This window comes from Eulemur rufifrons, chromosome 16 (assembly GCF_041146395.1).
Source record: "Eulemur rufifrons isolate Redbay chromosome 16, OSU_ERuf_1, whole genome shotgun sequence".
NCBI classification, from domain to species: domain Eukaryota; kingdom Metazoa; phylum Chordata; class Mammalia; order Primates; family Lemuridae; genus Eulemur; species Eulemur rufifrons.
Window position 1 is genome coordinate 34,883,220 of NC_090998.1, and position 19,777 is coordinate 34,902,996.

Consider the following 19,777-nt stretch of genomic DNA (forward strand, 5'->3'; position numbering starts at 1 on the left):
TGGTGACACTCAGAGTCAAAGTTCACAACTATTAATACACATTTGGTTCACATATATTCTAGGGATGGCTTTGCTTTCCCTAAAATGATGGAAGAAAAGAGTAGCCAATTTTTTTCCTCTCCTTTTTTGAATAAAAATTCCTCCACTTATAAAATCTGAGAACTAAAACAAGTTGTTCAATTTCTCTGAGATTCAGATTTCTCATCTATGCAACAGGGATAGCTGCTGCAAAGAGATGAAAAAGACATAAAGCCTGTCTTCAAATAACATGTAATTTAATAGGGGAAGACAAATATATAAACAACTAATACAAAACCAAACAGATTTAATTAAGAGCTATAGAAATTCAGATGAAAAACTCTATTGAAAATGTCATACTGTGACTAGGAAGGTGAATACTAAATCCACTTGAATTTCATGCCATAGGTTGCTAAATTAACTAGCACTTTCTAATGAGAAGGCTTAAAGAAACATACACTGGCGAGACTATGTTTACTAAGCCACAGAAGGTGAGTAGCATTTCAATAAGTGAAGAAAAAGGTAAAGGCTGTTCTGGCCAGTGAAAACCGCATCAGCAAAGACCTTCTCAGAGAATGATACAAGTAAACCTTCCATAATGGGATAAGTGGGGTCTAAAAAATCCAATGGAGTAAAATAAAGGTAGCAACCTTATGAGGTTAATGAGAAATACAATTTTTCAGCTGGTTGTCCATTTATTAGGTGACGCATCGTGTGGTTGGAAGGGGAGGGGACAGGTGTGGCTGCCACAATGGGTTTTAGGCAACATACCTATTCAATTTTCTTCACCGAGACTAAAAGAGAGCAGGGGAAACAGCTGCACAGGTCACTATGTTTGGATGTGACCCCACTGTATGGAAGAGCCAGGCAGAAGCACTTGGGGAGAGGTATAGGGCTGGACTTTGGGATTGACCTGTGTTGAAAGCATTAATGCCTTTTCCTGCTAGAAAGAAGGCTTCAGGGTGTACCTTCTGTTGAATCCTTGCAAAGTTAAATATGCTTTAAATGTAACTACTACTAAAGTCTCAAATGATCATGAGTCAGTCACTTCCTACTTCCCTTCTTCCTCCCTCAACTTCAGAAAGGCTAAGTAAGACCTTTAGCTCACCCCCGTTTGAGAATGGGGGCTGAAGCCAGTTACGTTGGCATTTGATATACAGCATGGTAACTTACTGAGTTCCAACTACAATAGTTTTGCAAAGCAGAAGGCTGTGGTTTGAGAAGGATACAAAATCTGTAGAAAGACATAAAGCTGGAAAGGAAGACTGCTCTGCTAAGCTTTGCAAGTATTATTCTGTGGGCAATGAGAACTCACTGAAATTTCTAGAAAGGGAAATGACTACACTGTTGAGGAAGATAAAGCTGGTGACAAAATTGAGATCATAACAAAAAGGAAAAATTATAGACAGTAAGATAGTAGAATAGCTAAAATGTCCACATGAACAACAATGATGATTTGAACTGAGATAGTGGCAGTAAGAACAATAATACCACCTTACATTTTTATAATGCTTTGAAAGGTATTCAGCATTATTTTAGATATAATTTTACCATAGAATCAATCCTACACTAGCCAAGCAGTTTAAGGAGGAACAATGTTTATATTTTTCCTTTTCTGCTCTCCTCTTCCTTCCCCTCTTCTTCCCTATCCTCCTTTCCTCCCCTCCACTCCCCTCTCCTCTTTTCCTCCCCTCCCCTCCCCTCCCCTTTTCTCCTCACCCCTTCCCTTCCCCTTTTCTTTTCCTTCCCTTCCCTTTTTCCTCTCCTTTCCCTTTCCCTTTCCTTTCCTTTCTTTTCTTTTTCTCCCTTTCTTTCTCCCTCTCTCCCTCCCTCCTTTCCTTCTTTCTTTCCATCCTTCCTTTCTTCCTGAATTATCCAGCATCTGAACCACCTCTATATTTTGGAAACATCATCTACTGGGTGAATCTAGTTAGGAGACAGGGATCTCCTCCCACTACGGAAGCCAAAAGCAAGATACTTTCTCTCCCACCAATCTCTTGCCACTTGGCAAATACATGGTCTTGCAACCATGTATGTAAATTAAAGACAATTACATGCTTCTGTCCAGGAATTCTGAATGTGGAGTGAGTGTCTGAAAGGCAAAGAGACAGAATTCATTTTCAGCGCTGTGTGCTCCCATACAGCATCTTGCAGTAGCCTCAGTGGCAGTGGCGATACATCCTGCAATTGCTCCATCCTGACAAGGCCTCAGAGATCCTGTGATCTCTGTACATTTCCCAGAGTGCTCCTCAAGCTTTATGTGTATTCTTTGAGCCACCTACACCCTTCCAGGAAATCTCTTTAAGCTGAAGACAGCCAGAGATTTTCTATTATTTGCAACTAAAAGCCTTGACTACACAAACAAATCATATCTTCCTGCTGTTTGCTAACAAGAAACTGAGATCCAAAAAGGCTGAGAGTTGCCTGTCATCATGAGCGGAGGTGCAAAAGTCTCTTCCCACTAAGTGCTATCAGTTGTTTATCACTGGATTTGTCAAATTCTGCATAAAAATGTAAAAAGTCATTTTTACTGATCTAGAAAAAACAATTCTACGCTTTGTATGGAACCAAAAGAGAGCCCAATTATCCAAAGCAACCTTAAGCAAAAGGAACAAATTGGGAAGCATCACCTTACCAGATTTCAAGCTATACTACAAGGCCACAGTAACCAAAACAGCATGGAACTGACAGAAAAATAGGGGGACATACAACAATGGAACAAAACTGAGAACCCAGATATAAAAAACTTCCACATATAGCCATCTGATCTTTGACAAAGCAACAACAATATACACTGGGGAAAAGAATCCCTATTAAACAAATGGTGCTGAGAAAATTGGATAGCCACATGTAAAAGATTAAAACAGGATCCTTATCTCTCACTTTTCACAAAAATTAAATCAAGATGGATGAAAGACTCAAATGTAAGGCATGAAACCATAAAAATGCTAGAAGAAAACATAGGGAAAACTCTTCTATTGGCCTAGGCAAAGAATTTATGAAGAAGACCCCAAAGGCAATTACAACAACAACAAAAATAAATAAATGAGACTTGATTAAATTAAAAAGCTTTTGCACAGCCAAGGATACAATCAACAGAGCAAATACATAACCTACAGAATGGTAGAAAATATTTGTAAGCCATATATCTGAGAAACGGCTGATAACCAGAATCTACAAAGAACTCAAACAAATCAGCAAGAAAAAATCCAAACAACCCCATTAAAAAGTGGGCAAAGGTCATGAACAGAAGCTTTTCAAAAGAAGATAGACTAATGGCTGATAAATATGAAAAAGTGCTCAATGCCCCTAATTATCAGGGAAATGCAAATCAAAACCACAATGAGATATCAGCTAACTCCGGTGAGAATGGCTTTTATTAAAAAGTCCCAAAACAAAAGATGTTAGCGTGGATGTGAAGAGAAAGGAATACTTACTTATACACTGTTGGTGGGACTGTGAATTAGTACAACCAGTATGGAAAATAGTATGGAGATTCCTCAAAGAACTAAAGTAGACCTACCATTTGATCCAGCAATCCCTATACTGGGTATTTACACAATGGAAAAAAAGTCATTTTACCAAAAAGACACCTGCACTTGAATGTTTACTACAGCATAATTCACAATTGCAAAGATGTAGAATCAACCCAAGTGCCCATCAATTCATGAGTGGATTAATAAAATGTGGTATACGTATACCATGGAGTACTACTACTCAGCCATAAGAAAAAATGATGAATTAATACATTTTGTAACAATCTGGATGGAACTGGGAACCATTCTCCTAAGTGAAGTACTGCAAGAATGGAAAAACAAACACCACATGTACTCACTATTAAATTGGAACTAACTGACCAGCATTCACGAGCACATAGGGAAGTAAAACTCAATGGAAGTCAAGCAGGTGGGATGGGGATGAGGGGATAGGAAATAACACCTATTTAATAGGTACAATGTACACTATTTGGGTGATGGGCACACTTACACTTTGACTCAAGCTGTACAAAAGCAATCCATGTAACCAAAACGTTTGTGCTCCTGTAATATTCGGAAATTTAAAAAATGTAGAAAGAATTACTGCTAAAAAAGAAGTAATACCATTAATTGCAATGTGTGCAAAGAGAAGCTAAATAAAATCAAAAGCATCCTTAATATCAGCTAAGCTAAAGCCTATAATCCCAGGCCCCATTCCTCTTGCAGAGGAGTTATAATCAGTAACATACCTTCTTTCAATGATTAACTCACAGTGAAATCCTACAAACTGTATCTAGGTGATATATTCCGTTGGATGATTACATTTTATTTTTTGTAATATCTTGTCACTTCCTTACATGTCATCATAGCAAACCCCTTTTGAAAGATAATTACATCTACTCAAGAACAGATTGGCCATTACAGACTGAATGTTTGTGTCCCACTCCCGCCAAACTTACATGTGGAGGCCCTAACCCCCAATGTGGCCGTATTTGGAGATGGGGCCTTTCAGAAAGTAATTAAGGTTGAATAAGGTCATAAGGGTGGGGCCCTGATCTAACAGGATTAGTGTCCTTATAAAAAGAGACACTAGAGCTCACTCTCTCTCTCTCTTTACCTGCACCCAAAGGCCATGTGAGGACACAGCAAGACAGCAGCTGTCTGCAGTTCAGGAAGAGAGCACTCACAGAACCTTGATCTTGAACTTCTAGCCTTCAGAAAAGTGAGATAATAAATTTCTGATGTTTAAGCCACCCAGTCTATGGTATTTTGTTATGGCAGCTTAAGTAGATTAATATAAAGCCCATTAAAAAACAAAACAACATACAGTATCTTTTCTACTTTGTCAACAAATTTTATGTGTCCCACGATCTAAACTATTTGTTCTGCTATAAACTTTGCAATGAATTAAATTTCTAGGAGATTTTAAAATTGGCCAAATAACTGATACTACACTATAATGGCATATATATTCTCTTTGTGACTTTAGTATTTAAGGTCTTTATAATTTAATTTTGAAAGGAAAACTAAAACAGATGAATTTAAAATTTATTGAAGAATCTACTGATTCTTCTGGGGTTTATTTCAGTGTGACTTGTGAATTTATTAGGAACATGACTCATAAAGAAGTCAAATCTTTGACATTATTTCTATATTAAAATCTCTATGGCTTCAGATGATCATTTTTTATAATCACTTTAATACTATAAATCACGGGTTACAAAATAAAAAAGCTCCAATTCTTGGGTCAGACAGATAAAGTAAATGGGTATGAGACAGACCAGCTATAGGCATTCTGGCATTTATTTGAACATTAATGTTCTCACTAGAACTGTTGAGTTTTGGTGACCACAAGGGGAGTCAGCTTTTTTTTCTAGGAGGGCTGCTACTATTGCAGCTGTGGTCCATAGTTGAGGGGCAGCAAAGTGGATCCAGAATTAATAGCAAACAATGTGAAAATCTAGCTGGAAAACCAGATTTTTAAAATGAAATCCTTTGAATGTTTAAATGTTGAATCATTAAAATGCCCCCAAAGCCAAATAAATCCCCACCAAGAGCTAATTGTAGCCCATAAGTCACTAATTTGTGGCTCAGATATAGCCTTGCTGGCATGGAGCCTTCCTGAATTAAAAGGTCATTTTCAACAACCCTATCTTCTGAAGATCTATGACAGCAATGATACCCCAATAACCACCTAAGTCTACAAATGAATTTTTTAACAGTGCTTTCAAAATTATTGTCTGTCAAGTTCCTTCATGTTATTAAGTTCAGAATCTCCTAAAAAAAAAAAAAAAAAGAAGGCCAATGAGAAATGTACTATATCATTGTTTTATTTGTTACATTTTGGGTAAATGTGCAGTCTATTTTTGTGTGATTTTGTGTGTGTGTGCCTGTGTTCACTAGAAGCAGAGTATGAACATGTTTTTGAAATAATGAGCAACCCTAACTTTTATAGCAAAACCAAATATGAAGAAGGCAACTCAGTCATTAAAGCAAGGAATTTAGGCATAAATATGAACTGAATCATCCTTTCCTCTACAGACTCCCCTCTAAGTCTCCCTATAGACACCAGACTTGTTCCAGAGTTATTGATTGTCCTCAACAATTCAATAAGAATTGTTTTTGAATATAGTTTTGAACAATTCAACTGTGTTAGCTAATATTAATAGTGTATTCATTTTCTATTGTTGGCAAAAAATTACTCTAAACCCCATAGCTTGAAATAATGTACATTTACCTTACAGTTTTTTAGGTCAGAAGTCCACCATACATCTGCCAAGCTAAAATCAAGATGTCCGCAGGGCTGCATTCCTTTTCTAGAGGCTCTAATGGTAAATGTGTCCTCGCCTTTTCCAGCTTCTAAAGGCTGTTCATGTTCCTGCTCACAGCCCCCTCTCCATCTTCAAAGCCAGTAATGTTGCGTCACTCTGACAAATATCCCCCAGTCACACCTTCCTCTTAACAACAGTCATAAAACCTTCTTCTTTAAGGACTCATGTGATTAGATTGGGCCCACCCAGATAATCTGGGATAATCTCCTCATTTCAATGTCCTTAACCGTAATCACATCTGAAAAGTCCCTTTTCCATGTAAGGTAGCATATACACAGGTTCTGGGGATTAAGGTGTCACCACCTTTGGGGGGCCATTATTCTACTTACCATAAATAGCAACAATAATAACTATTACTTATTGACAACTTACGGTCCAGCTATTCTACTAATTGCTTTATATGCTTTATCTCATTTAATTATAAAAATATATAAAGTCTGTAATATTATCCCATTTTAAATTTGAAGAAACTGAGGCTAAAGGAGTAGGTAAATTGCTCATGATCCCAGCTAGTGGGTAGTAGAACAAGGACTCAAATATAAGAAGCCTGAGTGAGCTATTATCCACAAGCTAAAATGCCACAAAATGTTCATAGAGAAGAGGGGTCTAGGAAGATTATGATTTGATTTGAACAAACTAAAAGAGATCCTCTATAGATCCCTTAGTCATTTCTTGTCTTGTTGTTGTTGTATTTCTCCATATTTAATGGACATGAATATGCAAATCTATTTTTAAATGCCTTAGGTAATAATTTAATGGTTATGACTTTGTTTAGAAAAATTCTCAAATCAGTTCTCATTAGACCACACTGAAAATCTGCTTTCATGGAGTTCTAAGAACACCAACAAAGCATTCTGTCTTCTTTGAAATGAAATACCATATCACCTTGATCCTAGGCCTGCACTGATTATCAGAAGTATCTTCAATTTAATAAACTACTTGTCAGCAGAAAAGAAAAATGACATACAATAGAAACAAAATAAAGCATTAACACTTCAATGTGCACATCTTAATTAGAATGTGCAAAAACTGACTGAAATGTTTCAGAAACTGGAAAATATCTTAGAATTTTCTACAGGACTTTCTGGCTTTATCTCTTACAATTCTGTTTACACTAAACTTGCTATTATACAACAACCTATACTTTTGTACCTACTCTTCCTGCTTCTTGAAATGTCTTCTCTCACTTCTACCTCTCCTGAAATGTCTGTTCATACTTACAAATCTCAGTTTCAATGGCACTTTGCCAGTGATGTGTGGCCATATCCAGGCTCCAGCCAGATTACTCACTGCCTTCTCTGGGCTCTCCACAGCTCTCTGCACATTTCTTTGTTACAAATTGTACCACATTGTGCTGCAGTGATTGATTTACACTATCTCCATCTATGAAATTGGACAAGAACCGACTAAGCACCCATACTAAAGCTCTAGTGTAAATAAAAGTAAAAGACATGTGTGACAGCTTATGAGTTTTTCACAATCACTCACACAGAGTTCTTACACAACACATTTTTACTATTCTAACTCTCCCTACTCTTATTCTTCGACCTGGTACTGTTTATTTGTACTTAGCTGAAATGGGTTAATTAACCATATATAATATTCCATGTATATAGTAGTCAGCTTCTAAAATGATCCCCTGTGCTATCCATCTCCTGATAGCCATGCCTTTGTGTAATCTCCTACCCCTAGTGATTTGCTCCTAACCAATAGACTACAGCAAAGGTAACAGGATGTCAGGTCTGTGGTTAGGTTAGAAAGGATAGTAATTTCTACCCAGCTGGCAGGCTGTCTCTTTTTGCTGGACTTGATGAAGAAAGCTGCCACGTTGGAAAGGCCCACATGGCAAGGAGTTAAAAGCAACCAGTGAGCAACAGCCAGTGAGGAACTGAATAAGCCAATGACCACATAGGTGAGCTTGGAAATAAACCATTCCCCAGTCCTAGCTGACATCTCGATGGCAGCCTTGTGAGAGACCCTGAAGCAGAGTCCCTGGCTAAGCCATTCCCAGATTCCTGGGCCACAGACACCCCAAGAAAGCACAATCCTAGCAGTCAGTGTGGCTGTGCCTTACCCTCCCCACCCCCCAACCCCCTGCCGGAAGCTTACAGAACAGATAAGCCTCCTGATTCGGAAGAAGATACTCAACCTCAGGGCCAAAAGCCACAATTTTTCATGGATGTGACACTGCAAAGACATTCTGGACAGGGGAGGAAAGGAGAGCAGCAGGACAAGGCAATGTCACCAGGAGGTTACATACCTATTGCAAGATTAGATCAGCAGCAGAACGGGAAGATGAACTCTGTTCCACGGAGCACTCAAACAGTGATAAGGCATAAGAAAGGTCAAACTTCATTCCAGCTAACATGTCAAAGCCAAAAATCAAGAAAGGAAATGAAACGCATCTGTTGAGCTTCAACTTCAGCAATCCTGTCCTCTACAGGTGTCTGTTGCTAAGACACAGCTATTGTTACACTCCTGGCACGTATAATCCTTTTATTCCCCTATGTGAATTTTCAGCTCTATGCTTTTCGTATAAAAATCTTGAAATAAATCTCAAATAATACATCCATTTGGGACAAAGGTGAATAAGGGTTTACTGATCAATCAATCAAAGTAGGTGAGGCTTGCTAATGAGGCAGCTCCCATCCTCTAGGGGCTCAGGTGAGCTTGCATAGAGTCAGCTGCACAGACACATGCCCTTGGGCACTCTGAAGACCAAACTACGGCTGGCCGGGCTGGAGGTTGTACATAGATACGACAGCTGCATGCCAGGCTGCATAAGGGCTCTGACAAGCCTGGAAACTGCTACGTTGGAGCTGGTGTGCTTCCCCCACTCAATGACAGATACAAAGAGCACAGACTCCTTTCCAAGCTTTTCATCTTCAAAAAGGCAATTCAGCTCCCTGAGCCTTTGAGCCTGTTCGGTTTTGAGCTGACTGCTAATTGTATGCATGCACGTATGTGTTTCAGGAAAGAGATAAGCGCATTGCCTTGGCCTCCTCACTAACTGTGCATACACGTCTCACTTCTGTTCACTCACGTTTTCTAAATGTGGCCTGAAGTTTTCCAAACATTAACCCTTCCTGGTAACCACAGTGCCCACTCTTCTAAAGACGCTTCCTAGATGATGTTTGTTTAGAAATAGTTTTCATCATTGATCCTTTGAGTCCTGGGGCTTGGTATTCTAATTTGCTTTTGTGATCATGTTTATATTTTTAAATTAATAACTATAAAGTATAATACTATATAATGAACTACAAGAGATGAATGAGGCTTCCTTTAGCTTTAGGGGGCATACTTTAAATTTTAAAACCTAAAGTTGCCTGACTTTCATGTTTTATAAAAGGGCCTCTGTATGCCACAATTTCATTATAATTTGCAATGCTGATTCCAGGAAAAGAAAATTTGTAGTAGTTGTTCACAAAAATGCAAAAGTCTTTTTCAATAGCCATGGCAACTAGCAGCCAGATGGTAGGATTGTCTGAGTGTTGATAGTGATTCTTTAGAAAAGAAATCCACATAGAGGATTTCTTTTCTAAAAAGGCTCATAAAAATCTGCCCTGCTTGAGAACTGACCATACTCACTGATTGCTTAGATGTCCTATTCTCAACCCTGGGCAGATTCATAGCCAAAGTAGGGCCCTGGATGCATCCATCTAGCCCTGGGACAACACTCATTCTCAAGAACAATGGGAAGCTAAGGAGTATAACAAACTCATCAGGAAGGAATTTTTTCTAACTTCCAGAGTAAGTGCTATTCAGTTACACCAAGGTTTCCCTTTCTGTTTTCTGAAGCCCCTATTTACAGGTACGTAGTAAGCGCAGTTGAATAAACAATAATGCGTTTGAGTCCATTGCTATAACAAAGCTATTTATGTTATCAAGATTAATGACTCAGTTTAAAAGTAACCAGAGAAAAGTGCCCAGTTGGAAGGCTCTCAGAGAAAAAAGACATTTCCTCAAGAGGATAGCTGGTCTAATCCCAACAGCAATAGTAACAACAAAAATAATAATAACAGCTAACATTTAATAGGCATTTCTTCTCTGCTAGGCATTTTACTAATGAGAAAGTGCCCAACGAAAAGAGCTTTATTTAAGACTTTTTGTGAAAGCTGATGTGCACATTTTCACCTCCTGTTCTTTACTATTGTTCTCTCTGATCTGTGCTTCTTGTGGCCTTCTTTCCTTTCTGTCATTGCCCCGAGTAATCTCACCTCCTTTACTGTTTCCATACCAGTAATTGTGGTACATGCACACACAATGAATTAACTGCCTTGTTCTACACTTGCGATTTTGATAAATCTACCAAGAGCTATTTTTACATAGCCATTGTTCATCCATACAATAAATTTCTAGGTTCAATATAAATTCTTTCTGGAAGAATATAGAATAAAAAATATTATTTCTGCCTTTCCAAAATATCATTTCTTTAAACACTTTAAGCAAATTTCCTTTTGTAAGCATGATTTGACAGAGACCTTTAAAGAACCACACACGGCACTATTTAAGGAAGGGGCATGCCTGGGTTACCACTGGCTTAAAACCTCTGCTTCGGTAGCCCAGCAGTAAATCCTTTTCTGTAACCTTCTGTAGCTGACAATAGTATCCAAGACTCTTTTCATGCTAAGAAATCTACAGTGATAAAGAAAAGTGAAGAAAACTTAATATCATCATAAAATTCACCACTCTTTCTCCATAATCAGCAAATTAAACAAGCCTGACAAGCAGTATGCTAGTGATAAAAAAAAAAATCAGCATTGACTATTTTAGAGAAAAGTAACCACAGCAAGATCATAAAATGTAAGCAGTAGGCGTATCCAATGCTATAAAAAGTTAAGTACTTTCAGAAGTGAAACTCCTTGAGGAACACCAGAGGAGGCACTTTTTTTTAACAACAAAAATCAAGTATCTAGTAGAATTCCTTGTGCTTAGATACTTTATGAACCTCCAATGATATGTGACATGGACCAAAGCCAGCATCAGAAAGCCCTGGGATAACAGAATCAGAAGAGTCAGCGGAAAGTGTATTGAGCAAGCATCAGGATAGCATCATTTGAGGAGCCCTAAGAAATCCTCTCTGCTGTTTCTGTTGATGTCAGCAATTTCACCATTGAAGAATCATTCCCCTAGGTTAAGATAAGAAGTTTTAATAGAAGAAAGGAGAAGGAAGAACTTAGCGGGGAGTGGGGCTTACTGAAAAGGGGTCCTTTTGTGGCCAAAAGATAATAAAAGGACACTAGAGACCATAAGAAGTGAGAGACGGCATCACTACACAGGGCCAACAGAAACTCCAATAGGAACAGGTAAAGTTAAAAAGAAAGTTTGCATCTTACAATTTTGATCAGGTAACTCTAAAGCACGGTTTCTCAACTGGGCACTACTGACATTTTGGGTCATGTACTCTTCGGGAGGAGTGCTGTCCTGAGCCAGATGTTTTGTGCAGGATGAAGATTAAGGACTCACTTGAAAAGTAACCAGAAAAAAGTTCCCAGTTGAAAGAGTCCCAGAGAAATAAAACATTTCCTCAAGAGGACAGCTATTGTAACAATAATATTATAGGATATTCAGCAACATCCCTGGCCTCTACCTACCAGATGCCAATAGAAAACCCACTCTCCACAGTTGTGATAACCAAAAATATCTCCAGACATTATCAAATAGCCTCTGGCAGGTGGGAAGGCAAAATCACTTCTTTTTTAATAACCACTGCCCTAAAGGATGAATTTAATCCCTAAGGCAAGGCAAGGGCATTTTCTACCACTTCTACCTGCCCACCCTTCCCATTCTTCTGTTTCACCTCCAAAAAAGTGCACAGCATAGGAAGATTACAAACTCGTCAATGCAAAAGAAGAATCAGAACTCTTTTTTTATTGTCATAATCAGAGCAAAGAGCTATATCAGGAAGATCTGAAATGAGTGCCTCTTCACTCAGATCTTTATCTAAAATTCTTGATTCCATCTTTGTTTCTAGAGATGTTTTACACTTTGTCCATTACACAAGACCAGTTCCAAGAAGAGATGCCTTGTGAGACTCAACAAGATCTGCCCAATTTGATTAACCAAGAAAGCCAGATAAGTAACTTTGTTATACATAAAAATTAGGTTGTTTTTGCAGAAATCCTGAAAAATGGCCTTCGGACATCTTGGCTCATGTGATCCAAACCCCCTTTCCTCTTCTTTCCTTTTCTCTTTCCTTTCACCTTTCCCCTTCTTTCCTTTTTTCTGTTCTCCCTCTTTGCTCCCTCCTTCTATTCCCCTTTCCTCCCTTTCTACCCTCTTCTCTCTCTCTAACTCTCTCTTTCCTTGTAGGTATACCTAGTCTTTCTTCTTCTATAACAAGAGAAAAGGATGTGAGGGGAGAAATTATGAAGAATTAGGAAAAATAATAACACTTTCACTGTAAGGAAATTTTTATTAATGAGTTTAGAAGAGTATAAACTGATACACTACTTGTGCAAATGGTGTGACTGAGTCATTGCTATAACTTTGTACAGTCAGAGGCCCAGAAAATGGTGATTTATATTTATTCTAGTGACTTTTAATTTAGGATTATTATTATTATTATTATAAGAGCTGTAGGGGAAAAAAATTCTCCTGGAGTTGAAGCTCATGAACTTAAATAATCTATAAACAAGGTAGTCTAATTTACTGAGCACTATAAATTGAATAACATATTTCTACATACAATATGAGTCTTTTCCTTACATTTATTTTTATATGGTTGCAAATTATATACAGGGTGAATAGTACAGGAGTTAAGTATGATAAGGAGGCTTATCTTCCAGACCCTTTTGCCTCTTAACTGTATGACTATAGGTAAGGCAATAAATCTCTCTGAGCCTCAGTTTACTCATCTGTGAAAGTTAAGGGATTGAACTAAATGGAAAGAATACTTCCATCTCTAAAATGTTGTGATCATGAGGAAAATCTAACTCAAATTTCTGAAACTGAAAGAAAACCAATGTGCAATCTGACCAACAACAGGATGTAATTACTCAGCAACATACATAATTTGTATGCCAGAGCTACTGGGTTAAAAAAGCAAAGAAGACTTTCACTGATCAAAGCTCTTGACTATAAAGTCATGTGTATCGCTCTTGGAATCTCCTTTGAATTAGAATTTCTGTGGTTAATTTTCAGATGGGATAAGTAACTTTGTGAGTTGCTGGGCACAGTGTTGAAAGTGTCAGTTGTTATGTTATGGTAGGGGTCTCTTTCACAGGAAAGAGGGGCAGAGATAGAGAAACAAAACAAATGTGGAACTCCAAGAGCTCAGCCACAAACATCAGGGAATGGCTCTACAGTGGTGTCTTGACACTTATTAATATACTGTAAGGTCTTATACTACAAGTATGTAAATGTCTGTTACTAAAATTCAGAGAAAATAAATATCAATCTTTATAAGAGAAATAAAGTCCCACTTTGGTCTTAAGGGAGCTCTTAAGAAGGAATAGCCTAGATACCTTCAGGCACAAGGCAAACCTCCAGCACAGGAGTCATTTCTTTGAGCCTTTTGTACAACTCCTAATATCAAAGTATGGGGAGGAGGAGTCCAAGGGCATAGCATTTAAACATTTATTTCCTTTACAGAAACCTTGAATATGCATTGACTCTCCATGACCTAACATAAAGAAATGTTTGACAGTGTTCATCTGACTATGCACTACAAAATAAAATCTACTCATATTTCCTAAAAAAAAAAAAAAAAAAAAAATTCCAGCTTTTGTGTACAGATGTAAATTCTCAAACTTGTAGACCTAGTCAGAGTAGATAGGACATTTAAGGGCAAGAAAGTCTCTCCTCTTCAAGTGGAAGCATAGAAATAATGGTGCTAGTTGGAAATGCTAGTGCCTCATTAAGGAAATACATTCCATCATCTGCCAGATATTGAAATTCTTGGCTCTGGTTCCTTAGGCACAAAAATCATAGCTTGAACAGCTTTTCTTAAAATGATTTCAGCTTTCCTCCACATTCCTACAAAGGGATTCTTCATTTATATCATTAGATCCTTTGAAATTGTAAAGGAAAATTCCCCCAAGTAGTCAAAAATAAACAGTAATTTGTGGGTTTTATTTGTAAGGAAGATTACTGGGAGAGGTAAAAGCCAAAGTAAAAGATTCTCTGTAATGTATGAAAGCTAAACTATTCCTTGGATTTATATCCAACAAACAGACCCAGAACAGAAATGAATCTCTTGAAAATATCCTGCCCTTGAGAAACACACCTCATTCAACACCAGTTATGTGTCATGTCTTCTCTCTTAAAAATTTTCTAACACTATTTTAAGAATATAAGAAAAACAAAAAGAATCACTAGGAAGTATAAAAATGTACAAAGCTTTTTAAGACTCTAATTGCAAAGAATCCACAGACTCAGAAATTGCCAGCACTCTCATTTTTAATGAGCACATCTTGAAATATCTGCTTTCTAAGATGCAAGAGCTTTATCAGATAGCTTTTTTGTTAACCATTAAAATGGAACTCAGCTTTACTAGTATCACTAATATTAAAGTAAACTGTATATTCAATTCCCTATTTATTTATTATGACTTGTTATTTTATTTTTTATGTTGGAAAGCATCTCTGTAGTTCTCCTTCAAGATATTCTACCACTAGATGTGATTTAAATTTTGTCTAAAGAAAAAGTGCAGAATTGTTTCCATAATGTGGAAATGTTTAGAATGAACTGACAAAAAACTAGGAACTTGTAAATCCATTGGCATCTTTTTATTAAATACCTTTTCTGCCTTCAGGATATTTTCAGTTATTCCTCATAGACTAAGAAGTTACTTATTGTTTTTGATTCCATCATTTTGGAATAGTATATTTAAATTTAGAGGAAGGCCCTTCCTTCTGCTCTGATAAACAGGATATCAATTAGCACAGAGAGTGGACATTATAATGAAGACTTAGAAGTGAACAACTAAATCAAAGACAAAGTGACACCTTTATTATAGATTCATATTTATGGTAGGAAGTGTTAGAGAGTCTCTTTCTCTGGAGACATCTCAATTTTGTTTATACATGCATCTGATAAAGATCATAAAGTTGGAGGTAGAGTAAAAGGCGACAAGAATGACATTTTAGTTGCTCTCTAGTTTTATGATTCTACGTGTTTTTTAAAAAAATGTTATTTTTTTCTGTTTTAAAAAAATAGAAACCCAAAAAGAAGTCCTGTTTCACACCCACATTTTCTCAAGTCCCACAGTCTTCAAGCTACTCTTCTAACATCATTTTTTTCCCCATATTATATAGATAGGAACCTATGGAACATGAAGGGAATAAGTTGTATCATTCCAGGACCAACCTCAGATATCACTAACACTCAAGATATCCTTGAACAGGACTTTGGATGGTATTAAAAGGAGTGATATTTCATACAACAAAAATAAGAAAAACCTCTTTGATGTAGTGCTCAACTGCACTTCCCAGAGGTGTGAAAAAGCTCAATTCTCTTTAATATTTCCTATCCTAGAACTACAAGTATCAATTTCTGAAAAACATCACATTATTTATGTTATTATTCCTCTATTCAAAAATTCACTATCATATAAAGGAAATGCCATTTAGCGGTTGTTTCTCAGATTTGCCATAGTAATTCACACAACTTTTCAGTATAAATACTGCATAAATTTAGTATAAAATTTATTTGGTTTTAAAATTTTTATTTATCTTCCTAACAAGAAGTATGAAACTTATCCAGAGCAAGTAGGTATTCTTTTCTTTAGGACACATTCAGAATTAACTACCAAATCAAGATGATATTATTTTGCTTATGTTTTGTTGTAGATATTTATGGTATACTTCTCAAAAAAAATTAGAGTCAAAAGAAATTTTTAAAAGTAAACTTAAGGCATAGAAAGATTTTATTTCATAAATAACCGCCATTTACCTGTACATGAATAATCATCAATTCTTATGTATCCAGTTTTGCAGATGCACATAAAAGAACCTGGGGTGTTGACACACATCGTATTCTCACGACAGTAATGGCGCCCTTCAGCACACTCATCAATGTCTGTAAAGAAAAAGTAGGCCAAAGAGGTCAACTGTGGTCAATATTCTAGAGTTTCTCTATCATTTTCTTTGGTGGGGAGAGAGGAATAGATACTAATTGAATAGCATTTTTAAAAGGCATTCAAAATATCTACATTAATAGGAGTGTTTGATGTTCAAATGATAGAAACCACATGAATTTTTTCCCAACAGCTCTTGCTGGAGTTTCAAAGAGGTCTGTTTATTTCAATCTGCATTTTTCAAGGCATTCATCTACCTATGTTTGATAAAATGAATCAGAATGCAAAGATTGGGCTGCTTTTGCATCTTGGATCAGTCACTAAGCCCACCATGTATCATTAGATTCACCAGCTATTCTGTACACTTGAGGAGACCCTGAAAGAGGTAAATAAAATATTCAATGTACATCAGAACTTGAGTAACTTCACTTAATGATATGAAGCTAATTACATGTAGTTTATTAAAGATACAAGTAGTGATATAGTTACCCCAGTGTCTGAACAGAGATGAAATTGTAATATAACTATATGATATAGATGAGAAGTTACGAAATAGTAAAACATCATACTGAATATCTTACACCAATTTTGAGTATAATTCACACACTAAGTTTTGAATATAAAAACTTATAGATACCAAGCCATAATAAGCACTGATACTAACTGTGAAGAATGTGAATTTTGATAATAAAACTGTCCCCATTTTATAGCACCTCTCTGAATGGAACATAAAGCATTTTACAGATATTATATCATTATGTAAAACTCTTTATTAAGGGCCTTAAATGCATTGACCAGATAAGGCATTTCCCATCCAAAAATCTACTTTCTCAAACCCTTGTGATGAATTCACAAAGTAGCATTGACCTCATTTGTACTATTAACAGAAATGGATCTACTATAGGAGATGGCTTGGTGCCCCACCACTACATGTTTTTCATGTAACCCCAATTATGTTTCTAGTCCTGAGAGCATCAAAAGAAGTAATTGACGTAATCTCAGGAACCTATATTTTAGAACTATAGGGTTCTTAGCAATCATCTGAGCTGTTTATTTTACAGAAGGAAAAACTAAGTCCTACAGAGACTCGGTTATCCATTCAATCCCATAGTCAATATAACAAATTCCAAACCACTTTTCTTAGCATACAAAGCTTTTCCTGGTCCCTACTTTTCCAGCTTTACATCCCATGACCTTACTCCCTTCTCCCCTCTAAGTGTTCTGGCCACACTGAAGTTCTGATTACTCCTTGAATGGGCCATGTCCTTTCATGCCTCCCTGCCTTTGCACATGCTGTTCTCTCTACTTTTCACTGCTGCTCCTCTCCCTGACACTAATACAGTGGATCTTGTGCACCAGTGGATTCATCCTTCAAGAATCTACTGAAACATCTCTCCTGTGAAAACTTCTCTAATGAACTAAAATGCTCCCTGTGTAGTGCTCCCTTGAGAATTTGTAAATGTTTCCATTATAGATGCATCAATTATATTTTTATTAATTTTTATAAACTTCTTTCTACCAAACAAACCATATATTCCTCAAGGATAGAAATTATCTATTAGTGTTTCTTAACTTTGGTTGCCCATTATATTCATCTGGGATACACTTAAAAATAACTTGTTCTTGGACCAATTCCCAAACCCTGCTTCAAATTCTGATTAAATTATCTGTGGGAAAACCGTAGGCACTGATTTGTTTTTGAATCGTCTCCATGATGAGTCTAATGCAGGGGTCAGTAAAATTTCTCTGTAAGGACACACACAGTACATGTTTTAGGTTTTTAGTATCACAGGCAATACATTAATGAATGAACCTGGTAGTGTTAGAATAAAAGATTGTTTACAAAAATGGATGGTAAGCCACAGGCCACGGTTTGATAATTCCTGGTCTAATGCATAACTAAGGTTAAGAATTACCACTGAGTAGGTGGGGCTTCAAGATGGCTGATTAGACCTCCAGGCACTTACCTCTGCCACAAAGAAAAACCACAACAGTGAGTAGATAACCACATGCCAAAGAGAACTTCTAACAAAGAACACTGGAATTCAGCAGGGAAGTGACAGGGAATCTCTGAAGCAAGGAAGGAGAGGAAAGTGAAGCAGCTGGCCCAGCCAAGATCAGGTTGGAACCAAGAGAAACTATCTATTGCAGGGAAAGGGTAAGGAAGAGATCCCCAGAGGTCCACATTCTCACTCCAGACTTCTGCAATCCTAGCCACAAGAAAGCCCTTTGGGCATCACAGATCCTGAATTTAGTATAGGAAGCTGCCTGGAGTTCAAACTATGGTATTGTTCCAGAGAGGAAGTTTGTGCTGGGTCCTACACAAACCCTGAGACCCAAGAAGCTGTAACATGGTGCCCTTTTGTGAGCCCAGCCCTACCAGACTAAATGCTGCTCTGGATCCCAGCAGCCCTTGCATTTCCACATCTCTGGAGCTCTGCTGATATCCCTCCATGCCCACCCAGGGGGCTGCAGTATTGTAATGCTGGCTGAACCCAGTTCCCCAGAACTCTAGCCCACACAATGTTCTACACCCCAGGGATCAGGCAGTGCAGTGCACCAGGGAGGCAGCCGCTGGGACAAAGAATGCTGAAGTTTATGCACGCCAGGGACTGAGAGCCACCTGCTTGGAGCTGCTTTCACTGACAACTCCATCTCTTTCAGTAGTAGGGCTACCACACAGGTGCACGTGACTTCAGGGGTTTGGGGACCAGCTAGTCTGAGTGCCATTCCAGGGAATGAGGACAGGCCTTGCCCGCCCACTGCCTCTGCCACCAGTATCTGAATGGACCATTTTGGAACCTGCCAGAAGATCCAGCAATCCCACTACTGAGTATTTAACCAAAGGAAAGGAAATCAGTGTATCAGAGGGATTCCTGTACCCCATGTTTATTGCAGCACTATTCACAATAGCCAAGATATGGAATCAACCTAAGTGTTTATGAATGGATGAATGGATAATGAAAATATGGTATATGTATACAAAATGGACTATTATTCAGCCATAAAAAAGAATGATATCCTATCATTTGCAACAACATGGATGGAACTAGAGGACATTATGTAAGTGAAATGCCAGTCACAGAAAGACAAAAATGGCATGTTCTCACTCATATGTAGGCACTAAAGTAGTGGGTCTTATGGAGGTAGAGAGTAGAGTTAGAATTACCAGAGGCTGGAAAGGGTGAGTGGGGATGGAAAGAGGTTGATTAATGGATACAAACATACAGTTAGATAGAAGGAATAAGTTCTAGTGTTCAATAGTACAATATGGTAACCATAGTTAATAATAATTTATTATATATTTCAAAATAAGTAGAAAAGAAGACTTGAAATGCTCACAACAACAACAAAAAAAAAAAAGGCAAATGTTTCAGGTGATGGATATCTTAAATACCCTGATTTGATCATTACACAATGTGTGGATATATCAA

General features: G+C 37.4%; 1 protein-coding gene across 2 annotated transcripts in view; it reads right to left on the minus strand.

Annotated features, from left to right (window-relative positions):
- The window catches only part of NELL2 (neural EGFL like 2), a 314,905-nt gene that overhangs the window by 122,767 nt on the left and 172,361 nt on the right, over positions 1-19,777 (minus strand). For both annotated transcript variants that reach the window (XM_069489903.1, XM_069489905.1), the window contains one exon: positions 16,220-16,345. In XM_069489903.1, the coding sequence (XP_069346004.1) occupies positions 16,220-16,345 (126 nt within the window). The remainder of the gene's footprint in view (positions 1-16,219; positions 16,346-19,777) is intronic.